The following is a 27,848-nucleotide window of genomic DNA, read 5'->3' on the forward strand; positions in this document are numbered from 1 at the left end:
CCAAAAGTATCAGTCCATTCCAGTATTAATTTAAGTCCATAATCTTATCTAAATTTTACCAGCTGAAAACTCCAAGATCCCATATTCTAAATCATCACAATCAGGTGTAAGTGAAATACTATGTATGATCTATCTTGGAGCAAAATTTCTTTCCATCTATTGAGCTGAAAAATTAGAAACACATTTTCTGCTCCCAAAATACAATGGTTGGACAAGATAGGATAACAGTCATAGACACTCCCATTCCAAAAGGGCAAAGATGAATGGAAGAAAGGAGTCACCAGTCTTAAGAAGTTTCTAAATCTAACTGGGAAAATTCCATTAAGTTTAATACCTGGGAATAATCCACTGTGGCTTCAGGCTACATCCTCTGGGCCTTCAGCTCTGTTTTTTTCTTGAAGGATAGTACATGTTTACAGCTAAATAGTTTTGTCAGCCTGTTTCCTGCCTATAGAATTTTGGCAGTTTAATGGCCTTTTATTTATTTTTTTTGTATTTCTGTCCCTTTTGGGTCAAGATGGAAGTGTTTCTGCTTTTATAACATTCTCAAAAAACTTGTGGGCCTCTTGTGTATATCATGAGGATTTATGCCATTAGACAAGAGGCTTCTCCACATATCTTTCATGTACAATCTCATCTCTATTTCTGTATTTTGCTAAGATGGCTAAGTAGACACATGAGTCATGTGCCTAATCTCTTCTTTACTAGGAAAATTTGTCCAGCCACACTCTTAGTTTTCTCTCCAGAGCACACTTTCCTGCCAGTGAACCTCTTAATTTCAGCATCTATTTAAATCTGGATACGCTGAGAATTTCCCAATTATCAAGTCCTGGTTCTTTTTTCTTAATAATTATTCCCTCAATCTTATATCTCGCCTTTCACATATTACTATAAACAGCAAGAAGAAACCACGTTGTACCTTCAATACTTTACTTGAAAATCTCCCCAGCTAAAAATTCAAGTTTGTCACTTACAATAATGGCTTTCCACATAACCATAGAACACAATTAACCTAAGTTCTAACAATTATATAAAGTACCTCCTTTCCTTCAGTCTCCAATAACATGTTTTTCACTTCCTGCTAAATATTCACCTGCCATACTTTTAATGTTCACATTTCAACCAAAATTCTGTTTATGACAATATAAGTATTCTCTAAGATGATATAAGCTTTCTTTAATGTGCTCCTTACTTCCTTTGGAACCTTCATCGTCAATACCTTTAACATCCATGTTTAACCAATACTCTGTATTTAACAATTTATATATTCTCTAAGGTGATATAGGCTTTTTCTATCATGCTCCTTGCTTTTTCTATAGTCCTCATCAGCAGAGTCTTTAACATTCATATATCTACAAACAGTTTTCTCAAGGCAAATCTAGGCTTGAAAAAAACCTAGCTTCTCTAAATGCTTCCAGCCTCTGCCCACTGCCCAGTTCAAAAATCACATCCAGAAGACTTCCCTGGTGGTCCAGTGGTCAACAGTCTGTGCTTCCAATGCAGGGGGGCATGGGTTTGATCCCTGGTTGGGGAACCAAGATCCCACATGCTAAGCAGCTCAGCCAAAAATTAAATAAATAAAATTTAAATAAAAACAAAGTCACATCCACATTTTTAGGTATCTGTTACAGCAGCACTCACTACTGACACCAAGATTTGTATTAATTTTCTGTTATTACTGTGAAAAATTACCACAAAATCAGTAGATTAAACTGCAAATTTATTTTCTTACAGTTCTAGAGGTCAGAAATCTGAAATCAGTTTTACTAGCCTAAAATCAAGGTGTTAACAGGGCTGGTTTCTTCTAGAGGCTCTTAGGAGATAACCCATTTCCTTGTCTGTTTTTAGCTTCTAAAGACTACCTGAATTCTTTGGCTTGTGTCTCCTCCCTCTTTCTTTGAAGTGCATCATTCCAATCTCTGATTTTACCACCAGACTGCCTTCTTCTCCTCTACCCCTGTTGTTACCTTCTGTAAAAGAAGTCTGGTGATTACATCGAGTGCCTTCCTGGATAATCTAGAATAATTTCCTGATCTCAAGGTTTTAAATTAATCAGATATGCAAAGTCCCTTTTTTCCATATAAGGCAACATTCACAGGTTCCAATGATTTGGATATGAATATTTTGAGGGTCATTTATCAGCTTTTCACAGTGCTCAATATTTATTAGCTGAGTGAATAAATTAATGAAAACCATATAATAATTTCTTATTCAAATTTGAAGGATTAACTCAGTCAATTACCAGGGAATACAATTTCAAGAAAAGTAATGAGTGAAATAAAAGTGGAGCAAAAACAATAGGACAAGAAGGAAGGCATTTTATAAAAGGTAGATTTAAAGTAAGAGATACATAAACTGAGAAGAAATAAAGAATTTTGAGAGCAAGATTTCACTTCAGAAAAAATCAAGCAAATAAAAATTATACAATTATATTAAATGATATAGTATATTTGAAAGTATGTTTTAAACAACAAAACACTATGAAAACATAAAAAGCATATTATTTATTGTTATTACTATTGTCATGACTATACCATTTCTCACAAAAAATATTGAAAGAACTGTGTCTTTTCTTCTATTCATTTTTTTTTTACATTTCCATTACTGTAAAAGGGAAGAGTAGTACAGTTTATAACAATCGGATAACAGAAGCCAAATATGTCATTCTATTCCCTTATGGTTATGGAATTATGTGTCCTGTTAAAGAAACGTTTATTCCACTATCATTAAGATAGTCTCCTATGTTACCTCCTGGAAACTTTATTATTTTACCTTTCAACTTTAGGTCTACAATATAGCTAGGATTGACTTGGGTGTATAATGTTAGATCAGGTTAAGAATCATATTTTTTCCCTTGAAGATACCCAAATGACTAGTACTGTTTATTGAAAATAACATTTTTCTGTGATGCATAACAATTTTGGGATAATGCATATGACCATATCTATATAGGTCACTTTTTTTGAACTTCTTAGTCTGTTCTGTTGGTTATTTGTTTTCATGCCAATACTAGATTATCTTAATTGCTGTCACTTTATAATAAGTATATATATTGATGTTTGGTAATATATATCTTTCACATTTATTGCTTTTCTTTCTAATTGTCTTATATATTCTTGCCTCTTTTATTTCCATATAAAATTTAGAATTATCTAGTCAGTTATCAAAAACAGTCAAAACAAATTTTACTGGGATTGCATTGAATCAATGTATCAATTTGGTAAGAATTGCTAAACTAACAATATTGAATCTTCCATACCCTGAACATGGTATATACCTCCATTTACTTATGTTCTCTTTAATTTATCTTAATATTGATTTGTACCCTTCAGTGTAGAGGCATTGCACATATATTTTTAGATTTATATCTAAGTATTTGGTATTTATGTTATATATAAATGTTATTATTACAATGATTTTAATTGTTTTGTTGTATATAAAAATATAATTGATTTTTACATTTAATCTTCATATCTAGCAATTTAGTTAAATTCTTTTAGTAATTCTAATTGTGTGTCTGTAGATATTATTGATTTTCTATGTAAACATGCTGCCAGTAAATACTAACTGTTTTATTTCTTTTTTTTCTATTCTTAGAATTTTTATTTATATTTTTCTTGCCTTATTGCACTAGCTGGGACCCCCCAGTAAAATGTTACATTGAAGTTGTACTAACAGATATCCTTTTCTTGTTCCTGAGCTTAAGGGGAATGTTTCTAATGCTTCACCATTGGGTATTAACATTTTTTTCTAGTTTTCTGTACATCTTGTTTATCAGGCTAAGGAAGTTTTCTTCTATTCCTTGTTTGCTAAAAAATTTACCATGAATGTGTTAGATTTTATCTGCATATTGAAATGTTTATATAAATTTCCCTTCTTTGTTTTAATGTGTTCATGTGGTGAATTTCAAATGTTAAAGTAACCTGAAATAAATCGCATTTGATTGTGATAGAATATCCTTTCTATGTATTTAATTCGTTTAAATGTTTAAGGATTCAGGCATCTATTCAGGCGTGTTTATGAGAGATATAGGTCTGTAAATTTTTTTCCTATTAATGACCCCATCAGATTTTGGTATCAAGATTATGCTCTTCTCATAGAACAAATTGATAAGTGAGTCCACTATTCTATTATTTGGAAGAGTTTTTGAATAGCTGTTACTACCTCTTTCTTAGGTGTTTGGGAAAATTAATCAATGAAGACATCCACACCTGGGATTCTCTATGTCAGTACATTTTTAATTATAAAGGCAATGTCTTTAATATACATACAATAATTCATATTTTCCATTACCCCTTATTTCAGATTTCACATGTGTTCTTTCTTAAGGAACTTATTTATTTTGTCTAAATTTTTAAATATATTGGCATAAAGTTTTTGCTTTCTTTCATTTTTTTTCTGTTGGTGTCTTTATTATTTTTTTCCTCTTAAATATATTGGCTTCAATCTGATGTTTTGTTTCTAGTTTCATGAAATGGATATTTAAGTCATTGATTTTTCAGCCTATCTTCTTTTTAATATACAAATTTAAAGTTATAAAGATTTTAATAAGTTTTTATATCCCACAGATATTTAACTATTGTATTTTTCTTTATGCTATTCAAAATAATGTTCAAAATATTTTTCAGTTTCCCTTGTTATTCTTTAATCCATAGTTTGTATTATTAATTTCCAATTGTTAGGTATTTTTTAGTATTTTTTTGTCACTGATTTCTAGATTTATTCAACTGTGATCAGAAAACATATACCATATGATTTCAGTACTTTGATACTTATTGAGACTTGCTTATTGCCTAGTCTATTGTCACTTTTGTTAACTGTTCCATGTGAACTTGAAAAAAATGTATATTGTGCAGTTGTTTGCTGTAAAGTCTTTATACTATGTCAAGTTGTATTAATTATATTATTCAAATTTTCTATATCTCTACTGATACATTTTTGTCTTCTTGGTCTATTAGTTATTAAAATGAGTATGCCAAAGTCTCCAACTATAATTGTCAGTTTGCACATTATGACTTTTGCTTTTAAAATTTTGGTTTTATATTTTTTAAAACTATGTCAGTGGGTACATAAAAATCTTGAATTACTACATCTTTCTATTGGATTGAGCTTTGTACCATTATAAAATGTCCCCATTTATTTTTATTTATCTTAAAGTTAACTTAGTTAAATTAGTTTAGCTCCATGAGCTTTTTTTTTTTTTTTTTTTAACATCTTTATTGGAGTATAATTGCTTTACAATGGTGTGTTAGTTTCTGCTTTATAACAAAGAGAATCAGTTATACATATACATATATCCCCATATCTCTTCCCTCTTGTGTCTCCCTCCCTCTCACCGTCCCTATCCCACCCTTCTAGCTGGTCACAAAGAACCGAGCTGATCTCCCTGTGCCATGTGACTGCTTCCCACTAGCTATCTATTTTACATTTGGAGGTTATTATCCATTGGTGAGCACAGTGTATCCCTTCTCCATTAAAAAAAAATTAACCATTATGTGTCCTTATATTCTTGGTGTATCTCCTATAATCCCCTGTGACATTTTCATTTTTTAAGTGGTGTACTTAGTCCATATACTTTTCTTAACATGAGAACAATCCTCTTACCAATTTTTGTGTGTAAAACACTGTATTGTTAACTATAGGCACAATGTTATACAGAATATTTCTATAACTTATTAATCTTACTCCATTTGCTTTTAATGTAGTTACTTTATGTTTGGATTTAAATATAATATTTAATTTTTTGTTTATTATTTGTCCCATATTTTTTGTTATTTCTCCTTTATTGCTTTCCTTTATGTTAATAAAACATTTTATTTACATTTCCTTCTCTATTATTTTATGCAAATGCCTTTCATTATTCTTTTGTGGTTAGCTTAAAAATGAAAGCATAATCCTTTGATTTATTGATGTTTACCACAAATTAGTATTTTTACCATTCCCCAGAAATGCAAGCTTCTTCTTTTTTTTCTTAACATCTTTATTGGAGTATATCTGCTTTACAAGAATGTGTTAGTTTCTGCTTTATAACAAAGTGAATCAGTTATACATATACATATGTTCGCATATCTTTTCCCTCTTCATCTCCCCCCCTCCCACCCTCCCTACCCCACCCTTCTAGGTGGTCACAAACCACCTAGCTGATCTCCCTGTGCTGTGCGGCTGCTTCCCACTAGTTATCTATTTTACATTTGGTAGTGTATATACGTCCATGCCAATCTCTCACTTTGTCAGAGCTTACCGTTCCCCCTCCCCATATCCTCAAGTCCATGCTGTAGTAGGTCTGTGTCTTTATTCCCTTCTTACCCCTAGGTTCTTCATGACCTTATTTTTTTTCTTAGATTCCATATATATGTGTTAGCATATGGTATTTGTTTTTCTCTTTCTGACTTACTTCACTCTGTAGGACAAAGTCTAGGTCCATCCACCTCACTACAAATAACTCAATTTCGTTTCCTTTAACAGCTGAGTAATATTCTATTTTACCTGTATACAGAAAATTATAAGACACTAATGAAAGAAATTAAAGATGATATAAATAGATGGAGAGATATACCATGTTCTTGGATTGGAAGAATCAACATTGTGAAAATGACTGTACTACCCAAAGCAATCTACAGATTCAATGCAATGCCTATCAAACTACCACTGACATTTTTCACAGAACTAGAACAAAAAAATTCACAATATTTATGGAAACACAAAAGACCCCGAATAGCCAGAGCAATCTTGAGAACTAAAAATGGAGCTGGAGGAATCACGCTCCCTGACATCAGACTATACTACAAAGCTACAGTAATCAAGACAGTATGGTACTGGCACAAAAACAGAAATGTATAACAATGGAACAAGATATAAAGCCCAGGGATAAATCCATGCACATATGGTCACCTTATCTTTGATAAAGGAGGCAAGAATATACAGTGGAGAAAAGACAGCCTCTTCAATAAGTGGTGCTGGGAAAATTGGACAAGTACATGTAAAATGAGATTTTTTTAATGAGATTTAAAATGAGATTCTAATCTATGAGATTAGAACACTCCCTAACACCATACACAAAAATAAGCTCAAAATGGATTAAAGTCCTAGATGTAAGGCCAGAAACTATCAAACTCTTAGAGGAAATCATAGGCAGAACACTGTATGACATAAATCACAGCAAGATCATTTTTGACCCACCTCCTAGAGAAATGGAAATAAAAACAGGAATAAACAAATGGGACCTAATGGAACTGCAAAGCTTTTGCACAGCAAAGGAAACCATAAACAAGACAGAAAGACAACCCTCAGAATGGGAGAAAATATTTGCAAATGAAGTAACTGACAAAGGATTAATCTCCAAAATTTACAAGCAGCTCATGCAGCTCAATAACAAAAAAACAAACAACCCAATCCAAAAATGGGCAGAAGACCTAAATAGACATTTCTCCAAAGAAGATATACAGATTGCCAACAAACACATGAAAGAATGCTCCACATCATTAATCATTAGAGAAATGAAAATCAAAGCTACAATGAGATTTCATCTCACACCAGTCAGAATGGCCATCATCAAAAAATCTAGAAACAATAAATGCTGGAGAGAGTGTGGAGAAAAGGGAACACTCTTGCACTGCTGGTGGGAATGTAAATTGATACAGCCACTATGGAGAACAATATGGAGGTTCCTTAAAATACTACAAATAGAACTACCATACAACCCAGCAATGCCACTACTGGGCATATACCTTGAGAAAACCGTAATTCAAAAAGAGTCATGTACCAAAATGTTCATTGCAGCTCTATTTCCAATAGCCCGGAGATGGAAGCAACCTAAATGTCTATCATCGGTTGAATGGAGAAACAAGTTATGTTCATTTTTGAAGAATAATTTTGCTGGGTTAAGAATCTTAAATTTGCATGGTTTTTTTTTTTTTTTTTTAGAATTTTAAATATACCCTTCCATTCTCTTCTGGCTTCTATTACTAATTTTTCCCTTTATGTCAGGATACAGATTCGGATCACCTATGTACCAAAGGAATATACACATAATCATTTATAGCACTAAAAAAGTATATTTTGAAATGAATAAAACTTTTCAGAGGTTTAACTATATTTGAATTTCCAATAATTTGAGACTAAGCCCACATCTATATAAGACAAGCATGTTGGCAGAATTTTCCCATTTCTCACTGTTCCTTGATTGCCCTTTCTAGTGTTTTCCAAAGTGAGGTGCATGTGCAGGACAATCCATTGGATTGTAGGGACAGGATATGAGAATTTTAATTTATATATTTTATTTCATATCAAATTTTTCTATCTTAATATATAATTTATAAGGTATATTATTACAGTAGAATATGAATTATACACACATCACAATTATTGAGTTGTGCTCAAAAGAAAGTTTGAAAAAAATTACTTTAGACTGTAGGAAATAAGTCAAAATCAATGCAGATGCAAAGTATTTTTCCCAGGATGTGAAAGCAGTGATCCAGCCAGCATGTCAGACTTCCAAACTGTTAAATTTCCAAACTCCCAGGCCATATAATCTTCTAGCTACTCTATAGAATGAATATGGTTTCAACACAAACTAACAGACAATTGATCTATATTTTGTAAAAGCAAAACCACAAGCTTTGACTATTTCAGAAATCTATGAAGTTTCCTGTTTCAAGACAATTCAAAGCAGTGATTCTTAACTTCAACTGAGTTTCCAAATAACTTGGAGAGTTTTTAAATACAGGCTTGATAAAGCCACACACAGATATTCTGCTTCATGGGTCCAGAAGCAGTTCTCAGACATGTTTACATTTTAAAAATGTCCAAGTTAATTATCATGTTTACCTCTAGTTGAGAACCACTGGACTAGATATTTTTATTACTCAGTGTCTCCAAAATCTTTCTAAGTAAGTCAGTAGTTATTTAATGATGAATATGGACCAGGCTTTGTGCTGGTACCAAAGCTGTACTTAGGAAATGAAAATAAATTTGACTCATATATAAATATATTTGATCATTTTGACCTATTTTTGTTTGTTTTTACAAACTTGATGGCTTAGGTCAGTCAAAAAATCATGCTCTAAAGTATTTGTGTATATAAGTACAATCTCAGAATTAACAGTGGTCACAACCTACTGTTCCTCTTAATTAATAAGGAAGTAATATTTAAAAATAAATAAAATAATTTTTTTAAAAATATAAAAAATTTAAAAATAGCCCATAAAAATTAAACAATAAAAATAAATTATACCGTGTGTATCCTCGATGGACAGTATAATTATTACCAGAATAAATGAGTACTTTCCAAGATTTCTCAAAGCATTACTATTAAAGGCATCTTAGTAATAATAGTCATTATTATTATTAGCCATAATACAAATTCAATTAAACATTTTCTTTTTTTTAACAGATGAGAAGTAAACATCAGAACATATGATAATTCCTTACCAAGTAAGGATTTAGTCTTTGGAGCTCAATATTATTTAGATTATATTTGAAAATAATTTTATGGAAAATGACTAGTCTCTTCCATTCAATGTGATAAAGCTTAAATGTCCTGAATTTTTGCTAAAGTTTAAGAGAATCATGTATATTGGTGTGTGTGTGTGTGTGTGTGTGTGTGTGTGTGCGTTTAAAGTACTTCTGGACTTGATGTGGGTTTCTACTAGCTATTTTAAAAGGAAATATTTAGTTCTTCCTAATTATAAAAATCAAACTTATTTGCAAAAGGTTTTCTTGTTTTTAAAATTCACCATTACAAAACTCAAAGTAGAGAAGGAAAATATAGTCAGAAAGATGAAAGTGGATATTCCAGGTGTTGAAAAGCTACAACTATAGAAGAGTTCTCCTTAATATATTGAGCTGAAATCCACTTGCACTGCTACAACGTTTATCCATTGGTCTAGTTATTCCCTCATGAAACATGTAGGTGAAATCTCTAACATTGTAATTAAGAGCATGTATTCTGGAGCCAAACTATCTGTGTTTGAATCTTAACTCTTCTACTTATTTTATGATTTTGGGGCAAGTAATTTAACCTCTCTCAGTGCTCTATTTTTCTATATCTGTAAAATGGAGGCAATTATAAATTATATTACCTAATTCAAAGGGTTGTGATGATTAATAAGTTGATATATGTAAAGTGCTTAAAACATAGTCTAGCATATAGTAAACACTGTATAAGTGTTAGCAGTTGCAGCAATCCTATTGTTAATTTTGCTACCATTCTTGTATATACCAGCTCTTTAAATGTTTGAGTATAATGATCGCATCTCTCATTAACCTCTCCATCTCCAGGAGAAGTATCTGAATTATCTCAATACCTCTTCTTTTGATAGTTCCCAGATAGTTTGATCCTCCTAATCACTCTATTCTGGTGCCCTCAAATGTGTACATGCCCTTTCTGAGTATAATTGCTTTACAATGGTGTGTTCGTTTCTGCTTTATAACAAGGTGAATCAGTTATACATATGTATATATCCCCATATCTCTTCCCTCTTGCGTCTCCCTGCTGCCCACCCTCCCTATCCAACCCTTCTGGCTGGTCACAAAGCACCGAGCTGATCTCCCTGTGCTATGCAATTGCTTCCCATTAGTTATCAATTTTATATTTGGTAGTGCATATATGTCCATATATACATTACTGCTCTCTCACTTTGTCCCAGCTTACTCTTCCCCCTCCCCATGTCCTCAAGTCAATTCTCTAATAGGTCTGTGTCTTTATTCCCATCTTGCCCCTAGGTTCTTCATGAACTTTTTGTTTTTTTTAGATTCCCTATATATGTGTTACCATACGGTATTAGATTTTCTCCTTCTGACTTACTTCACTCTGTATGACAGACTTTAGGTCCATCCACCTCACTACAAATAACTGAGTTTTGTTCCTTTCTATGGCTGAGTAATATTCCATTGTATATATGTGCCACATCTTCTTTATCCATTCATCTGTCGATGGACACTTAGACTGTTTCCATGCCCTGGTTACTGTAAATAGAGCTGCAAAGAACATTGTGGTACATGACTCTTTTGGAATTATGGTTTTCTCAGGGTATATACCCAGTAGTGGGATTTCTGGGTCAGATGGTAGTTCTCTTTTTAGTTTTATAAGGAAACTCCATATTGTTCTTCATAGTGGCTGTATCAATTTACATTCCTACCAACAAAGGATTCCCTTTTCTCCACACTCTCTCCAGCATTTATTGTTTCTAGATTTTTTGATGATGGTCATACTGACCAGTGTGAGATGATATCTCATTGTAGTTTTGATTTACATTTCTCTAATGATTAACGATGTTGAGCATTCTTTCATGTGTTTGTTGGCAATCTGTATATCTTCTTTGAAGAAATATCTATTTAGGTCTTCTGCCCATTTTTGGATTGGGTTCTTTGTTTTTTGATATTGAGCTTCATGAGCTGCTTGTAAATTTTGGAGATTAATCTTTTGTCAGTTGCTTCATTTGTAAATATTTTCTCCAAATCAATCTACAGATTCAATGCAATTCCTATCAAAGTATCACTGGCTTTTTACACAGAACCAGAAAAAAATTTTCACAATTTGTATGGAAACACAAATGACCCCGAATAGCCAAAACAATCTTGAGAAAGAAAAATGGAGCTGGAGGAATCAGGCTCCCTGACATCAGACTATACTACAAAGCTACAGTAATCAAGACAGTATGGTACTGGCACAAAAGCAGAAATATAGATCAATGGAACAGGATAGAAAGCCCAGAGATAAACCCACACACATATGGTCACCTTATCTTTGATAAAGGAGGCAAGAATATACAGTGGAGAAAAGGCAGCCTCTTCAATAAGTGGTGCTGGGAAAACTGGACAGCTACATGTAAAAGAATGAAATTCGAACACTCCCTAACACCATACACAAAAATAAACTAAAAATGGATTAAAGTCCTAGATGTAAGGCCAGACACTATCAAACTCTTAGAGGAAAACATAAGCCGAACACTGTATGACATAAATCACAGCAAGATCCTTTTTGACCCACCTTCTAGAGAAATGGAAATAAAACCAAAAATAAACAAATGGGACCTAATGAAATGTAAAAGCTTTTGCACAGTAAAGGAAACCATAAACAAGGCAAAAAGACAAGCTTCATGCCCTTTCTTTAAATAAGGGTTTCAGACCTTCATGTAGCATTTGGGTCTATGGCCGTAATTTCTGTGACTTGGGAGGTCATTGGGGTCAGAAGAGAACTAAAAGATGCACTTAGGTTTAAGGAATCGAGAGTTTTACTGACTATTCTCGGGATTGTGCTAGCTATTATTGGGATTATAAAAAAAGATGTTATATTTGCTGCAATCCAACCAAATTGACATAAAGAAAAAAAACAACACAGTTGAGTTGATGGAGATGTTTTGATGGAAACAGTGAATTTTTCTCTATTTTCCCTTCTTACAGTTTGATTGTATTATTGTAATTATTATGATTTATGTAACTGTGAAAATTGGTTTCCTCTAGAAAATAAAATTACCAATGTCATTTTAAAGTTATTTTGGTGCTAAATGGAGAAATCAGTTTTTATCTTTCCTAACTAATATGCAAATAAACTACAAACTCCAGGGGGGAAAGCTATATTTTGAGTGACAACTTAATATATTTATTGCTCAAGAATAGTTCAGGGCTGATGAAAGTCTGGCTATTAACTGCAAATTGTCTATTATTCTCTCTTATTTCAGTCAGGGAATCAAGCAGAAAATTATAAAATCAACAATACTTCACTTTACATTTCCCAAACAACCACAGCCAGGTAGTAAAAAGAGATTAAGACCTTCAGAAACACAAACTGCAGTTCTTGTAAATATTAATGTCATTTATTATGAAATTTAAGATGAGACAATATATAAATATAAATTATATATATATATATATAATTTGAATTTTACTACCAATTGGAAGCAGATATTTCTAAATTTATAACTCCCTGTATAGTAGACTGCCTCCAACTACTTCAGATTAAACTTTATTTATACGTGGTTCTCAATTTCAAAGGCATTATATACCTCATAGTCTAGGTAAGCTGGAGAATCTAATGTTGCAACTGGAGGGATCTATCAGAAAAATTTAACCAGCCACAAAACAACATATAAAATTTGAGTCTTAGAAGAGGAGACAATTTTTTCTAAACATCTTTATTGGAGCATAATTGCTTTACAATGCTGTGTTAGTTTCTGCTTTATAACAAAGTGAATCAGCTATACATATACATATATCCTTATACTTCCTCCCTCTTGCATCTCCCTCCCACTCTCCATAACCCACCCCTCTAGGTGGTCACAAAGCACCGAGCTGATCTCCCTGTGATATGCAGCTGCTTCCCACTAGCTATCTATTTTACAATTGGTAGTGTATATATGTCAATGCCACTCTCTCACTTTACCCCAGCTTACTCTTCCCCCTCCCTGTATCCTCAAGTCCATTATCCAGGTCTGTGTCTTTATTCCTGTCCTGCACCTAGGTTTTGCAGAGCCATTTTTCTTTTTTTTTAGATTCCATGTATATATGTTAGCATATGGTATTTTTTTTTCTCTTTCTGGTTTACTTCACTCTGTATGACAGACTCTAGGTGCATCCACATCACTACAAATAACCCAATTTCGTTTCTTTTTATGTCTGAGTAATATTCCATTATATATATGTTCCACATCTTCTTTATTGATTCATCTGTCGATGGACATGTAGGTTGCTCCATGTCCTGACTATTGTAAATAGTGTTGCAATGAACATTGTGGTACATGATTCTTCTTGAAATATGTTTTTTTCAGAGTATATGTCCAGTAGTGAGATTGCTGGGTTGTATGGTAGTTCTATTTTTACTTTTTTAAGGAACTTCCACACTGTTCTACATAGTGGCTGTATCAATTTTCGTTCCCAACAACAGTGCAAGAGGGTTCCCTTTTCTCCACAACCTCAGCAGCATTTATTGTTTGTAGATTTTTTGATGATCGCCATTCTGAACACTGTGAGGTGATATCTCATTGTAGTGTTGATTTTCATTTCTCTAATGATTATGATGTTGAGAATTCTTTCATGTGTTTGTTGGCAATCTGTATATCTTCTTTGGAGAAATGTCTATTTAGGTCTTCTGCCCATTTTGCATTGAGTTGTTTGTTTTTTTTATATTCAGCTGCATGAGCTGCTTGTAAATTTTGGAGCTTAATCTTTTCTCACTTGCTTCCTTGCAAATATTTTCTCCCATTCTGAGGGTTGTCTTTCTGTCTTGTTTATGTTTTCCTTTGATATGCAAAAGCTTTTAAATTTCATTAGGTCCCATTTGTTAATTTTTGTTTTTATTTCCACTTTTCTAGGACATGGGTCAAAAAGGATCTTGCTGTGATTTATGCCATAGAGTGTTCTGCCTATGTTTTTGTCTAAGAGTTTGATAGTTTCTGGCCTTACATTTAGGTCTTTAATCCATTTTGAGTTTATTTTTGTGTATGGTGTTAGGGAGTATTCTAATTTCATTCTTTACATGCAGCTGTCCTGTATTCCCAGCACCACTTATTGAAGACGCTGTCTTTTCTCCACTGCATATTCTTGCCTCCTTTATCAAAAATAAGGTGACCATATGTGCATGGGTTTAACTCTTGCTTTTCTATCCTGTTCCATTGATTTATATTTCTCTTTCTGTGCCAGTACCATACTGTGTTGATTATTGTAGCTTTGCAGTATAATCTGAAATCAGGGAGCCTGATTCCTCCAGATCCGTTTTTCTCTCTCAAGATTGCTTTGGCTATTCAGGGTCTTTTGTGTTTCCATAAAATTGTGAAGTATTTTGTTTTCTTTCTGTGAAAACTGCCATTGGTAGTTTGATAAGGGTTGCGTTGAATCTGTAGATTACTTTCGATAGTATAGTCACTTTCACATGTTGATACTTCCAATCCAAGATCATGGTGTATCTCTCCATCTGTTTGTATTATCTTTAATTTCTTTCATCAGGGTCTTATAGTTTTCTGCATACAGGTCTTTTCTCTCCCTAGGTAGGTTTATTCCTAGGTTTTTTCTTCTTTTTGTTACAATGATAAATATGAGTGTTTCCTTAATTTCTCTTTCAGATTTTTCAATATTAGTGTATAGGAACGCAAGAGAGTTCTGTGCATAATTTTATATCCTGCTGTTTTACCAAATTCATTGATTAGCTCTAGTAGTTTCCTGGTTGCATCTATAGGATTCTCTATGTTTAGTATCATGCCATCTGCAAACAGTGACAGATTTACTTCTTCTTTTCCAGTTTGGATTCCTTTTATTTCTTTTTCTTGTCTGATCACTGTGGCTAAAACTTCCAAAACTATGTTGAATAATAGTGTTGAGAGAGGAAAATCTTGCCTTGTTCCAGATCTTAGTGAAAATGTTTTCAATTTTTCACCATTGAGAATGATGTTGGCTGTGGGTTTTTCATATATGGCCTTTATTATGTTGAGGTAAGTTCCTTTTATGCCTACTTTCTGGAAGTTTTTTATCATAAATGTTTTTTGAATTTTGTCAAGTGCTTTTTTTGCATCTATTGAGATGATCATATGTTTTTTCTCTTTCAATTTGTTAATATGGTGTATTACATTGATTGATTTGCATATATTGAAAAAATCCTTGCATTCCTGGAATAAACCTCACTTGATCATGGTGTATGATCTTTTTAATGTGATGTTGGATTCTCTTTGCTAGTATTTTGTTGAGCATATTTCCGTCAATGTTCGTCAGTGATATTGGCCTGTAGTTTTCTTTCTTTGTGACATCTTTGTCTGGTTTTCATATCAGGGTTATGGTGGCCTCATAGAATGAGTTTGGGAGTGTTTCTCCGTCTGCTATATTATGGAAGATTTTGAGAAGGATAAGTGTTTCCTCTTCTCTAAATGTTTGATAGAATTCGCCTGTGAAGCCATCTGTTCCTGGACTTTTGTTTGTTGGAAGATTCTTAATCACAGTCTCAATTTCACTACTTGAGGAGCCCATCTTGATGAGGTTTCAGGGCCTTTCCATTTTCTTTAATCTGGCATTCAAATACTAGATACTTGGAGATTCACGTTTTCTACTGCTTTTATAAAGTGACGTTATTCTATCAACTAACAAAAAGAAAAGCTAGCCTACCGAGGTCACCCAGATATCAAAATATATTTTAAAAGTATCTCCCAAAGCAGGGTCACAGTCAATGCATTTATTCAATGGTCATTTTTACATCTGTAGAGATCAAAGTTTCATGCTTCTCTTCATTGTCCTCCTTTAATTCCATATAACAATTTCACTGACTGGTGATATCCCTAATGGATAGCTGAAGGAGTATAAGAAGTAAATGTAAATTAGTCTATGTGGCCACTATGACAACCAGATTTGAGAAATGTTTGGGTTGGAGTAAAAAATATACACTATTGTTACACTAAGAAATGTGTATATAATATTTGTTTTATTTTATGTCTTTGTTTTTGGCAGTATTTCACAGCAGGGATCTTAGGCTTTCAATCTGTTCAGAGACCTTGAAAGTAGGTGTAGAAATCAAGCTAGGCCTGAAGTCTATAAAATTGTAGCCTATCATAAGAATTATCATAACAACCTTCAAGGGCATCAGCTTATTTCTGATCTGACTTGGGGCTGAGGGGTACATTAAATGTTCCAAAAGATCTCTCCCCTGTAGGAGTCCAAATGGAACATATTATCAGTTGTGAGGACAGGACCTGAAATGTCATGGATCATGTGGGCCTGCTCTGATCCTAATATTAATCACTGAGGAAATTCTAAGGTTCCTCCTAAATTTATTTTATTTCCAAAGTGGAGTTATCTCACATACACACACAAACACACATAGAATGTTGAAAAGGAAAAAAAAACTATTTAAATAGATGGTTATCTAAAAGCTAGACTATTTTTATGTTTCAATATAACAAGATATAACTAATTCAAAAAACACATCATTATTCTAACCAAATTTTTTTCATAGACATGACAAAAGAAATTTAGATGAAGCTCAGAAGCCAGCTCATATATGGATAATACATTCATTAAGAAAAACATTTCAAAGGTCATCTATTAATTTAACTATCAGGAGACAGGCTTCATTCAGACATTCTTATACTCTTATCACTCATTCTAAAAAGGCAGAATCTAAAAAGTCCAAAGATGGCAAAAAAGGAATAAATTTGAAGAAAGTTTCCAAGAAAGCTATAGGCCCACACAAAACAACTTTAGAATCCAAGAAAACAGTAAATAATGAGAAACCTAAAAGAGGAAATAAAGCAGTTAAAACTCCATGAAAATCATCACATGAAAGCCAACTATCTAAGAAGTCAAAGTCCAATTCAGAAGCAAACCCAGAATCCAAAGGTTCTAAGTCAGTCTCAATAAAGGATAAAAAAAAGATAAGAGATATTCAAAGGATTCCAGGGAGATGGATTTTGAATCCATATGTACAAAGAAGTATTATAGGAGCTGAAAGAACAATCGTGATGCCAAATCAGAGATTTGCTCAAAAAGTAGTTCAAATATGGATTTAATGATGTATTTAGAGGAGTCTGGTGCTGAACCCATGGAATTTGATATGTGGTTAAATAACTACTCACAGAATAATTTTAAAAAGCTTCCAAAGAAGGATGCAAAAAAGGATACAAAAGGGAAGGGCTCTGATGCTGAATCTGAAGATTCAAAGGATGCAAAGAAAGATGAGAAGAAAGATAAGAAAAGTGCAATGAAAGACAGCAAGAAGGGTGCAAAGAAGGACACAGAGTCTACTGATGCAGAATCTGGAAACTCAAAGGATGCAAAGAAAGATTCAAAGAAAGATGACAAAAAAGATGACCAGAAGGATGCAGAAGAATCTGTAGATTCAAAAGATGCAAAGAAAAATTCAAAGAAAGATGACAAGGAAAAGGATGCCAAGAAGGATGTTGTGTCTACTGATGCTGATTCTGAATCTGAAGGGGATACAAAAATGGGTAAAAAATTCAAAGAAAGATGACAAAAGGAAGTCTGCAATGAAGTCTGAAGAGTCTACTGAAACCAAGTCTGATTGGGAATCAAAGACGGACAAGAGGATTAAAAGAAGGTTAAGAAAGATTCAAAAAAGATGCAAAAAAGAAGGATGCAAAGAAGGACCTAGAGTCTAGTGATGCTGAATCTGATGTGTCTTCCGAGAAAAACCTAAAGAAGCCTGAAACATTGAAAAGTTCAGATGCTGAATCTGAAGAGTCACTATATAAACTTAGGCCTAAAAGGATAGTTGATGAATCAGATGCCACATCTACAGATTCAAAGAAGGAAGCACTGGAACCAAAGAGAAATTTCAAAATGCCATCCAAAAGGACTACATTCAAAGAAAAAGGGAAAAAAGTAGGTACAGGTAGAGTTCCTCCATCAAGAGAAAGACCACCACTACTTCCTTGTGAGACTTTACTGCCATCACCTAAGGCCAAACGTCTCTGTGGGTGCCAGAATCCTCCTCCACCTCCAAAACCAAGATATGCTCCTTTGGTATGATTACTCCTGTTTTATTTTTAGAGAAAATTGGATTAAAAATGAAAGATAGTTTTAAATTTTGAGTTTATATGTTCTCTGAAGAATAGTTCCATTTTCCTGGAATACTGACAAGTTTGGGGCTCACAGATGAGAAAGATGAAGAGTACTTCCAAAGGACTCAAAAGATTTGCGAAACAAATGTCAAAAAGTTAAAAATAATATTTAGACTGGAGCAGAGAGAACTGGCTTGTGATTTAAGAAAATATTTATAATTATTTTTAAAAAGTCATATTACAAAAGTGATTAACTGTTCTATACTTATGAAAGAACCAAAAGGAAAATGACTAAAAATTCTAAAGGACAGATTTTAGTGAGAAATAAAGACATTTCCTAGGCAGTTGTTGCATATAGTAAAAACTCAACCAAATTCAGACACAGCAAGATAGAAACATAGTCTACTAGGATTCAGATATGCAAAAACCATATTTAATTATTTAATCCATATCTTTATGAGCGGTTTTTCTTACTGATAATTAGGGGGAAAATGTTAACTTGCTGGAAGTAACTAGATTTTCTCTGGTTTATAGCAGTCTCTTCAAGGTCAATCCAATCTCTTTGGAGGTAAATACTCTGTAAATTTAAAGTTTCTATTTCTCTCCTTTAGAAGATCTCACTTTCAATCCCCCTTCCTTCAAAACCTGGCTGTAAGGGGAAGCTTAGTTAGACATCTCATTTTGGATGGAAGGGCTGCTCTTCCCATTGTTGTCCTCCCTTTTTGGCTCTCTGATCTTTGGTTGAAGTGTAATTCATTTGCATGGTTTCTGGGAATAAGTCTGTGTTTCCTCTACTTTTGCACAGTGTTAATTGTCTATTCTCAGCATGGTAGGTCTGATGCTCTCTGTGCTGCTAAATTCAGAACATCTGTAGATATGACTGGGTCTCGACCTTGAGCTTTATACTTAATTAATTTTTTCCCGCCCTTTCTCCTCTTCCTCCCTGTCCCCCTATTTTTGTTTTTCCCTCTCAGAGAACTTCTATTTCCTCTTCTGGATTGGTGAGAATCTCCCTTTACCTTGTATTCCAAGTTTTTTCTATCCTTTGTTTATAATAAAACCTTATATATTGACCTCCATTTGCTCTTCATATATTTTCCATTTGTGGGAGGGATTTATAAATTCCTTTTATCTCTCTCAGAAAGCTTGGTTTTTAAGTCCATTTTTCTCCTGGTGAATTCAAAATGTCAGCTTTGACACTCAAAGCTGAGTAATGACTCCATTATTTAAAGTTCAGTCTTAGAGGTTAAGTCAATGGGTGGATAGTCACAAGAGCAAGATTTATAAGGAATGAAAATATGTTGGTGGATAATTTTTAAGATAAACGAGAAAAAGGGACACTCAAAAAGCTGAACTCTTTTCCAAAAGCAGTTTTTATGAAAAATAAGTAAAATACAAGAAAACAATACAACAAAATTCTTTGGACCGATGATTAATTTTAACTGTAAAAAAGAACTTTCAGGGTATGTTCTGGCCTTGTATATATTCACACCAAGTCTCTTTAATAAACTTCCATGTGCATAGCTACCATCTATTTATGCTCTTCCATACCTACTATTTCACTAAAACTGCTCTTTTCAGAATTACCAAATACCTTCTTGTATTCACATATACTGGTCTCTCTTCTCTCCTCATGTTATTCTATAGTCCAGCAGCATTTAAACCCACCACTTCTTCTTTCTAAAAACACTTTACTTGACTCTATGCTCTCCTGTTCTTTCTACTTACTGGTAGCTTTTCGCCACCTTTATTGTATCCTACTCTTCCTCACCTTTAATGTCGGAATGATCTAAGACTTGGTCCTGGAACTTCTCTATCTAAAATTCTCCTTCATAAGTTCATCTCATTCAACAGTTTTAAATATCATCTATGTATTGATAACTCCAAAATTAATATATCCAACTTTGGTCTTTCCAAACAGTTCCAAATTCTTATATCTAATTGCCTACTTGAAAATTTCAGTGTAGAGCCTACTAGACATCTCAGGCTTAATATATCTCAATAATACTCTTAACCCATCCCCAAACCTATTCCTCCCCAGTATTCTCCATCTTAATAAATGGCATTGTGATACACCCATTTAATCTTTTAAAATCTGGATATCATATATGATTCTGCTCTTTTCCTCATTCCCCACATGTAATCAATCAGTAAGACTTGTCTACCTTATCTCCAAAATGTATCCTGAATCAGTCCACTCCTACCTTCTCAATCACTACCACCTAAATGGTCCCAATCATCATCATAATCTTTGCTGGAATACTGCAAGAGTTCCTAGCTAGCCTTGCTACTTCTACACTCCACTGCTTAAAACACTCTCGTGGTTTCCCATTATATTCAGAATAAACCAAGGCTGCTTACCCTACCTTTCACTGCATATATTATTCCAGCTCCTGCCTATTTTCCACCCTCATCTTGAACCAATTTTCCATTTTATTTTATGATCTAGCCAAACCACATTCTTTTTGTTTCTCATACACACCAAGATTATTTTCTTGCCAAGATTTTGCATGTGCTGTTCCCTCTGCTTGGAATGCTTCTCCCCAGATCTTTGTATAACTACTCCTTCTCATCATTTAGTTTTTCAGCATAAATATTATCTCTTTAGAGAAGGCTTTCCTGATTACTATATCCTATGTTATCCCCTCCCACAACAATTGTCTAGTCACTCTTCTAACCTGAATCCTACCTTATATTTCTTCATAGAATGTATCTTTATATAAAATTCTATATTTATTCATGTGTTTATTAGTTATATTCACCATTAGAATTCAGGCTCCATGCAACAGTGAGCCTGATCTGTATTTTCATTTCTGTATCCGCAGTTCAAAAGCAGCACCTGGACTGCATTCGATTGGTTAAGAATTTGATCTCTCTAAAAGAGCTGCAGATCCTATCACACTCGTGGACTTTCTGACATCCATTTTTCCAGGCATTCTTACTCTAGCAATATTAGACTAAAATGAATAAACAACAGGCATTTTGGAAGGGGAGAAATCACAATAGTGCAAGTTACATTCTAATTGATGTCTGAAAAGAAAATATATGTATACTTCTCACTTTTGAGTGAGATATTTATGACCATACTGTGTTAATGCATCTTAGGTCTTTTGTAGTATAAGTTTGAAAAACCATGCCCTTATTCCTCTGACTGGAGTCCTACTGATTTTCACAGCAACACAAAAGTAAGGCTAGTGCTTTTTTTCAGGGCCAGCTCTGTTCTGGATTAAAATAATTCATATTTGAATTATGTTTGTAAAGCTTGACATGCTCCTCAACTATGAATGAAGAATTCTTTATATTACACTTACTGGAGTAGAAAACTAGTCTTAATTTAGAGTGTTTTGTTTTCCATTCTAATTTTTTTCTTTCTAATTTTATTTAGATATAATTGACATACACCACTATATTAGTTTCAGATATACAACATAATGATTCGATATTTGTATAGTTGTAGAAATTATTACCACAACAAGTCTATTTAACCTCCATCACCATGAATAGTTACAAAATACTTTTTTGTGTGATGAAAACTTTTAAAATGTACTCTCTTAGCATTGTCAAATATACATACAGTATTATTGACTACAGTGACCCTGCTGTACATTGTATCTCCATGACTTATTCATTTCATAACTGGAAGTTTGTACTTTTTAACCATTTTGACCCATTTTGTCCACTCCCTAGCCTCTCCACATCTGACAAAAACCAATCCATTTTCTGTAATTCAGTTTTTTGTTTTCATTTTTTTAAAAAAAATTCCTGCATATAACTGAGATCATACAGTATTTGTCTTTTTCCTTTTTTAATAATTTTTCTTAGAGTATAGTTTATTTACAATGTTGTGTAAGTTTCAGGTGTACAGCAAAGTGAATCAGTTATACATATACAAATATCCACTCTTTTAGATTCTTTTCCCATATAGGTCATTACAGAGTATTGAGTAGAGTGCCCTGTGCTATACAGTAGGTCCTTATTAGGTATCTATTCTATATATAGTAGTGTGTATATGTAAATCGCAATTTCCCAATTTATCCCTCTCCCCACTTTCCCCCCTGGTAACCAAAAGTTTCTTTTTTACATCTGTAACTCTATTTCTGTTTGGTAAATGAGTTCATTTGTACCATTTTTGTAGATTCCACAGATAAGTGATATCATATACTTGTCCTCTTTCTGACTTACTTCACTCAGTATGAAAACCTCTAGGTCCATCCATCTTGCTGCAAATTGCATTATTTTGTTCTTTTTAATTGCTGAGATATATCCATAGTATATATGTACCACATATTCTTAATACATTCCTCTATCGATGGATATTTCAGTTGCTTCCACGTCCTGGCTATTGTAAATAGTGCTACAATGAACATTGGAGTGCATGTATCTTTTCGAATTAGGGTTTTCCTTAGGTATATGCCTAGGAGTACGATTGCTGGATCATATGATAGTTCTATATTTAGTTTCTTAAGGAACTTCCATAGTGTTCTCCATAATGCTTGTACGAATTTACATTCCACCAACAGTGTAGGAGGGTTCTGTTTCTTCCACACACTCTCCAGCATTTACTGTTAGTAGATTTTTGATGATGGCCATTCTGACTGGTGTGAGGTGATACCTCATTGTAGCTTTGATTTGCATTTCTCTAATGATTAGTGATGTTGAGCATCCTTTCATGTGTTTGTTGGCAATCTGTGTATCTTCTTTGGAGAAATGTCTATTTAGGTCTTCTGTACATTTTTGGATTGGGTTTTTGGGGTTTTTTGATACTGAGCTGCATGAGCTACTTGTAAATTCTGGAGATTAATCCTTTTTCAGTTGCTTCATTTGCAAATATTTTCTCCCATTCTGAGGGTTGTCTTTTGGTCTTCTTTATGGTTTCCTTTGCTGTGCAAACCCTTTTAAGTTTCATTAGATTCCATCTGTTTATTTTTGTTTTTATTTCCATTTCTCTAGGAGGTGGGTCAAAAAGGATCTTGCTGAGATTTATGTCAAAGTGTTCTGCCTATGTTTTCCTCTAAGAGTTTGATGGTGTCTGGCCTTACATTTAGGTCTTTAATCCATTTTGAGTTTATTTTTGTGTATGGTGTTAGGGAGTGTTCTAATTTCATTCTTTTATATATAGATGTCCAGTTTTCCCAGCACCAATTACTGAAGAGGCGTTCATTTTTACACTGTAAATTCTTGACTCCTTTATCAAAAATAAGGTGACCATATGTGTGTGAGTTTATCTTTGGGCTTTCTATCCTGATCCATTGATCTATATTTCTGTTTTTTCTGCCAGTACCATACTGACCTGATTACAGTAACTTTGTAGTATAGTCTGAAGTCAGGGAGCCTGATTCCTCCAGCTCCATTTTTCTTTCTCAAGATTGCTTTGGCTAATCAGGGTCTTTTGTGTTTCCATACAAAGAGTGAAAGATTTTTTCTAGGTCTGTGAAAAATGCCAGTGGTAGTTTCATAGGGATTGCATTGAATCTGTAGACTGCTTTGTGTAGTAGAGTCATTTTCACAATGTTGATTCTTCCAACCCAAAAACATGGTATATCTCTCCATCTGTTTGTATCATCTTTAATTTCTTTCATCACTGTCTTATACTTTTCTGCCTACAGGTCTTTTGTCTCCTTCGATATGTTTATTCCTAGGTATTTTATTCTTTTTGTTGCAATAGTAAATGTGAGCGTTTCCTTAAATTCTTTTCAGATTTTTCATCATTAATGTATAGGAATGCCAGAGATTTCCATGCATTAATTTTGTATCCTGCTACTTTACCAAATTTATTGATTAGCTACAGGAGTTTTCTGTTAGCATCCTTAGGATTCTGTATGTAAAATATCATGGCATCTGAAAACAGTGACAGCTTTACTTCTTTTCTGATTTGGATTACCTTTATTTCTTTTTCTTTCTGATTGCTGTGGCTAATACTTCCAAAACAATTTTGAATAATAGTGGTGAGGGTGGGCAACCTTGTCTTGTTCCTGATCTTAGTGAAAGTGGTTTCAGTTTTGCACCACTGAGGACAATGTTGGCTGTGTGTTTGTCATGTATGGCCTTTATTACGCTGAGATTAGTTCCCTCTATGTCTACTTTCTGGAGGGTTTTTTTAATCATATATGGGTGTTGAATTTTGTCAAAGCTTTTTCTGCATCTATTGAGATGATCATATGGTTTTTATTCTTCAGTTTGTTAATATAGTGTTTCATATTAATTGATTTGCATATACAGAAGAATCATTGCATTCTTGGGATAAACCCCACTTGATCATGGTGTATGATCCTTTTAATGTGCTGTTGGATTTTTTTGCTAGAATTTTGTTGAGGATTTTTGCATCTAAGTTCATTAGTGATATTGGACTGTAATTTTCTTTCTCTGTGACATCATTTTCTGGTTTTCTTATCAGGGTGATAGTAGCATTGTAGAATGTGTTTGGGAGTGTTCCTTTCTCTGTTATATTGTGCAAGAGTTTGAGAAGTATAGGTGTTAGCTCTTCTCTAAATGTTTGATAGAATTCGCTTGTGAAGCCATCTTTTCCTGGGCTTTTGTTTGTTGGAAGATTTTTAAGCACAGTTTCAATTTCAGTGCTTGGGTTTCATCTGTTTATATGTCCTATTTCTTCCTGGTTCAGTCTCAGAAGGTTGTGCTTTACTAAGAATTTGTCCATTTCTTCCAAGTTGTCCATTTTATTGGCATATAGTTGCTTGTAGTAATCTCTCCTGATCCTTTGTATTTCTGAAGTGTCAGTTGTTACTTCTCCTTTTTCATTTCTATTTCTATTTATTTGAGTGTTCTCCCTTTTTTTCTTGATGAGTCTGGCTAATGGTTTATCTATTTTGTTTACCTTCTCTAAAATCCAGCTTTTAGTTTTATTGATGTTTGCTATTGTTTCATTTCTTTTTCATTTATTCCTCATCTGATGTTTATGATTTCTTTCCTTCTGCTAACTTTGGGGATTTTTGTTCTTCTTTCCCTAATTGTTTTAGGTGTAAGGTTAGGTTGTTTATTTGAGATGTTTTTTGTTTCTTGAAGTAGGATGGTATTGCTATAATCTTCCCTCTTAGAACAGCTTTTGCTGCATCCCATAGGTTTTGGGTTGTCATGTTTTCTTTGTCTTTTTTTCTATGTATTTTTTATTTCCTCTTTGATTTCTTCAGTGTTCTCTTGGTTATTAAGTAATGTATTTTTTAGCCTCCATGTGTTTATATTTTTTACAGATTTTTTTCCTGTAATTGATATCTAGTCTCATAGCGTTGTGGTTGGAAAAGGTACTTGATATGATTTCAATTTTCTTAAATTTACCAAGGCTTGATTTGTCACCCAAGATATGATCTATTCTGGAGTATGTTCCATGAGCACGTGAGACGAAAGTGTATTCTGTTATTTTTGGATAGAATGTTCTATAAATATCAATTAAGTCCATCTTGTTTAATGTGTCATTGAAAGCTTGTGTTTCCTTATTTATTTTCAGTTTGGATGATCTGTTCAGTGTTAAAAATGGGGTTCAAAGTCCCCTACTATTTCTGTGTTAATGTTGATTTCCCCTTTTATGGCTGTTTGCATTTGCCTTATGTATTGAGGTTTTCCTATTTTGGGTGCATAAATATTTACAATCATTGTCTTCTTCTTGGATTGATCCCCTGATAATTTTGTAGTGTCATACCTTGACTCTTGTAATAGACTTTATTTTAAAGTCTATTGTGTCTAATATGAGAATTGCCACTTCAGCTTTCTTTTGGTTTCCATTTGCATGGAATAACATTTTCCATCTCCTCAGTTTCAGTCTGTTTGTGTCCCAAGGTCTGAAGTGTGTCTCTTGTAGACAGCGTGTATGGGTCTTGTTTTTGTAAACATTCAGCAAGCCTGTGTCTTTCGGTTGGAACATTTAATCCATTTAAATTTAAGGTAATTATCAATATTTATGTTTCTATTACCATTTTCTTAATTGTTTTGGGTTTGTTTTTGTAGGTCTCTTCCTTCTCTTGTGTTTCCTGCCTAGAGAAGTTCCTTTTGTATTTGTTTTAGAGCTGATTTGTTAGTGCTGAATTCTCTTAAATTTGCTCCTCTGTTAACGTTTTAATTTCTCCATTGAATCTGAATTATATCCTTGCTGGCTAGGGTAATCTTGGTTGTAGGTTTTTCCCTTTCATCACTTTAAATGTGTCTTGCCACTCCTTTCTGGCTTGCAGAGTTTCTGCTGAAGCTTCAGCTGTTAACCTTATGGGGATTCCTTGTATGTTATTTGTTGCTTTTCCCCTGTTGCTTTTAATATTTTTTCTTTTTATTTAATTTTTGATAGTTTTAATGATATGTCTTGGCATGTTTCTCCTTGGATTTATCCTGTATGGGACTTTCTGCACTTCCTGGACTTGACTGATTACTTCCTTTCCCATGTTAGAGAAGTTTTCAACTATAATCTCTTCAAATATTTTCTGAACACTTTCTTTTCCTCTTCTTCTCCTGGGACCCCTATAATTCGAATATTTGAGCCTTTAATGTTGTCCCTGTGGTCTCTGAGACAGTTCCTAATTCTTTTCATTCTTTCTTCTTTAATCTGCTCTGCAGCAGTTATTTCCCCTATTTTATCTTCCATGTTACTTATACGTTTTTTACCAGTTATTCTGCTATTGATTCCTTCTAGAGAATTTTTAATTTCATTTATCGTGTTGTTCTTCATTGTTTGTTTGCTCTTTTGTTCTTCTGGGTTCTTGTTACATGTTTCTTGTATATTCTCCATTCTATTTCCAAGATCATGGATCGTCTTTACAATCATCACTCTGAATTCTTTTTCAGGTAGACTGCCTATTTTCTCTTCATTTGTTTGGTCTTCTGGGTTTTTACCTTGCTCCTTCATCTGCTGTGTGTTTCTCTCTATTCTCACTTTGCTTAATTTACTGTGTTTATGGTCTCCTTTTAGCAGGCTTCAGGTTTGTAGTTCCCATTATTTTTGGTGTTTTCCCCCCAGTGGGTGAGGTTGATTCAATGGCTTTTGTCAGTTTCCTGATGGAGGGGACTGGTGCCTGTGTTCTGTTGGGTGGGACTGGATCTTTTCTTTCTAGTGGGCAGTACCACGTCCAGTGGTGTGTTTTGGGCTGTCTGTGAACTTAGTGTGATTTTAGGCTGCCTCTCTGGTAATGGGTGGGGTTGTGTTCCTGTCTTGCAGGTTGTTTGGCATTGGACATCCAGCACTGGACTCTCCTGGCCATTTGGTTTAGCTGGGTCTTAACGTTGAGATGGATACCTCTGGGAGAGCTCTCACTGATTGATAGTATGTGCTCTGGAAGGTCTCTGGTGTTCCAATGTCCTGAACTTGCCTCTCACACTTCAGGAGGTCAGGCCTGACACCAGGGCGGAACACAAGGACCC

The 27,848-nt window shown here is 33.8% G+C and overlaps 1 protein-coding gene across 1 annotated transcript in view; it reads left to right on the top strand.

The window, feature by feature from the left end:
* The window catches only part of CYLC1 (cylicin 1), a gene marked incomplete at both ends in the record, with an annotated part of 134,475 nt that overhangs the window by 67,281 nt on the left and 39,346 nt on the right, over window positions 1-27,848 (top strand). The window contains 13 exon segments of the mRNA XM_082865120.1: window positions 4,176-4,229; window position 9,392; window positions 9,396-9,432; window positions 12,681-12,703; window positions 12,707-12,722; window positions 12,725-12,794; window positions 12,796-12,798; window positions 16,931-17,240; window positions 17,244-17,337; window positions 17,340-17,419; window positions 17,423-17,928; window positions 17,930-18,040; window positions 18,042-18,456. Of these exon segments, the coding sequence (XP_082721246.1) occupies window positions 4,176-4,229; window position 9,392; window positions 9,396-9,432; window positions 12,681-12,703; window positions 12,707-12,722; window positions 12,725-12,794; window positions 12,796-12,798; window positions 16,931-17,240; window positions 17,244-17,337; window positions 17,340-17,419; window positions 17,423-17,928; window positions 17,930-18,040; window positions 18,042-18,456 (1,720 nt within the window).

Source organism: Leucopleurus acutus, assembly GCF_964270905.1.
Source record: "Leucopleurus acutus genome assembly, chromosome: X".
In the NCBI taxonomy this organism is placed as follows: domain Eukaryota; kingdom Metazoa; phylum Chordata; class Mammalia; order Artiodactyla; family Delphinidae; genus Leucopleurus; species Leucopleurus acutus.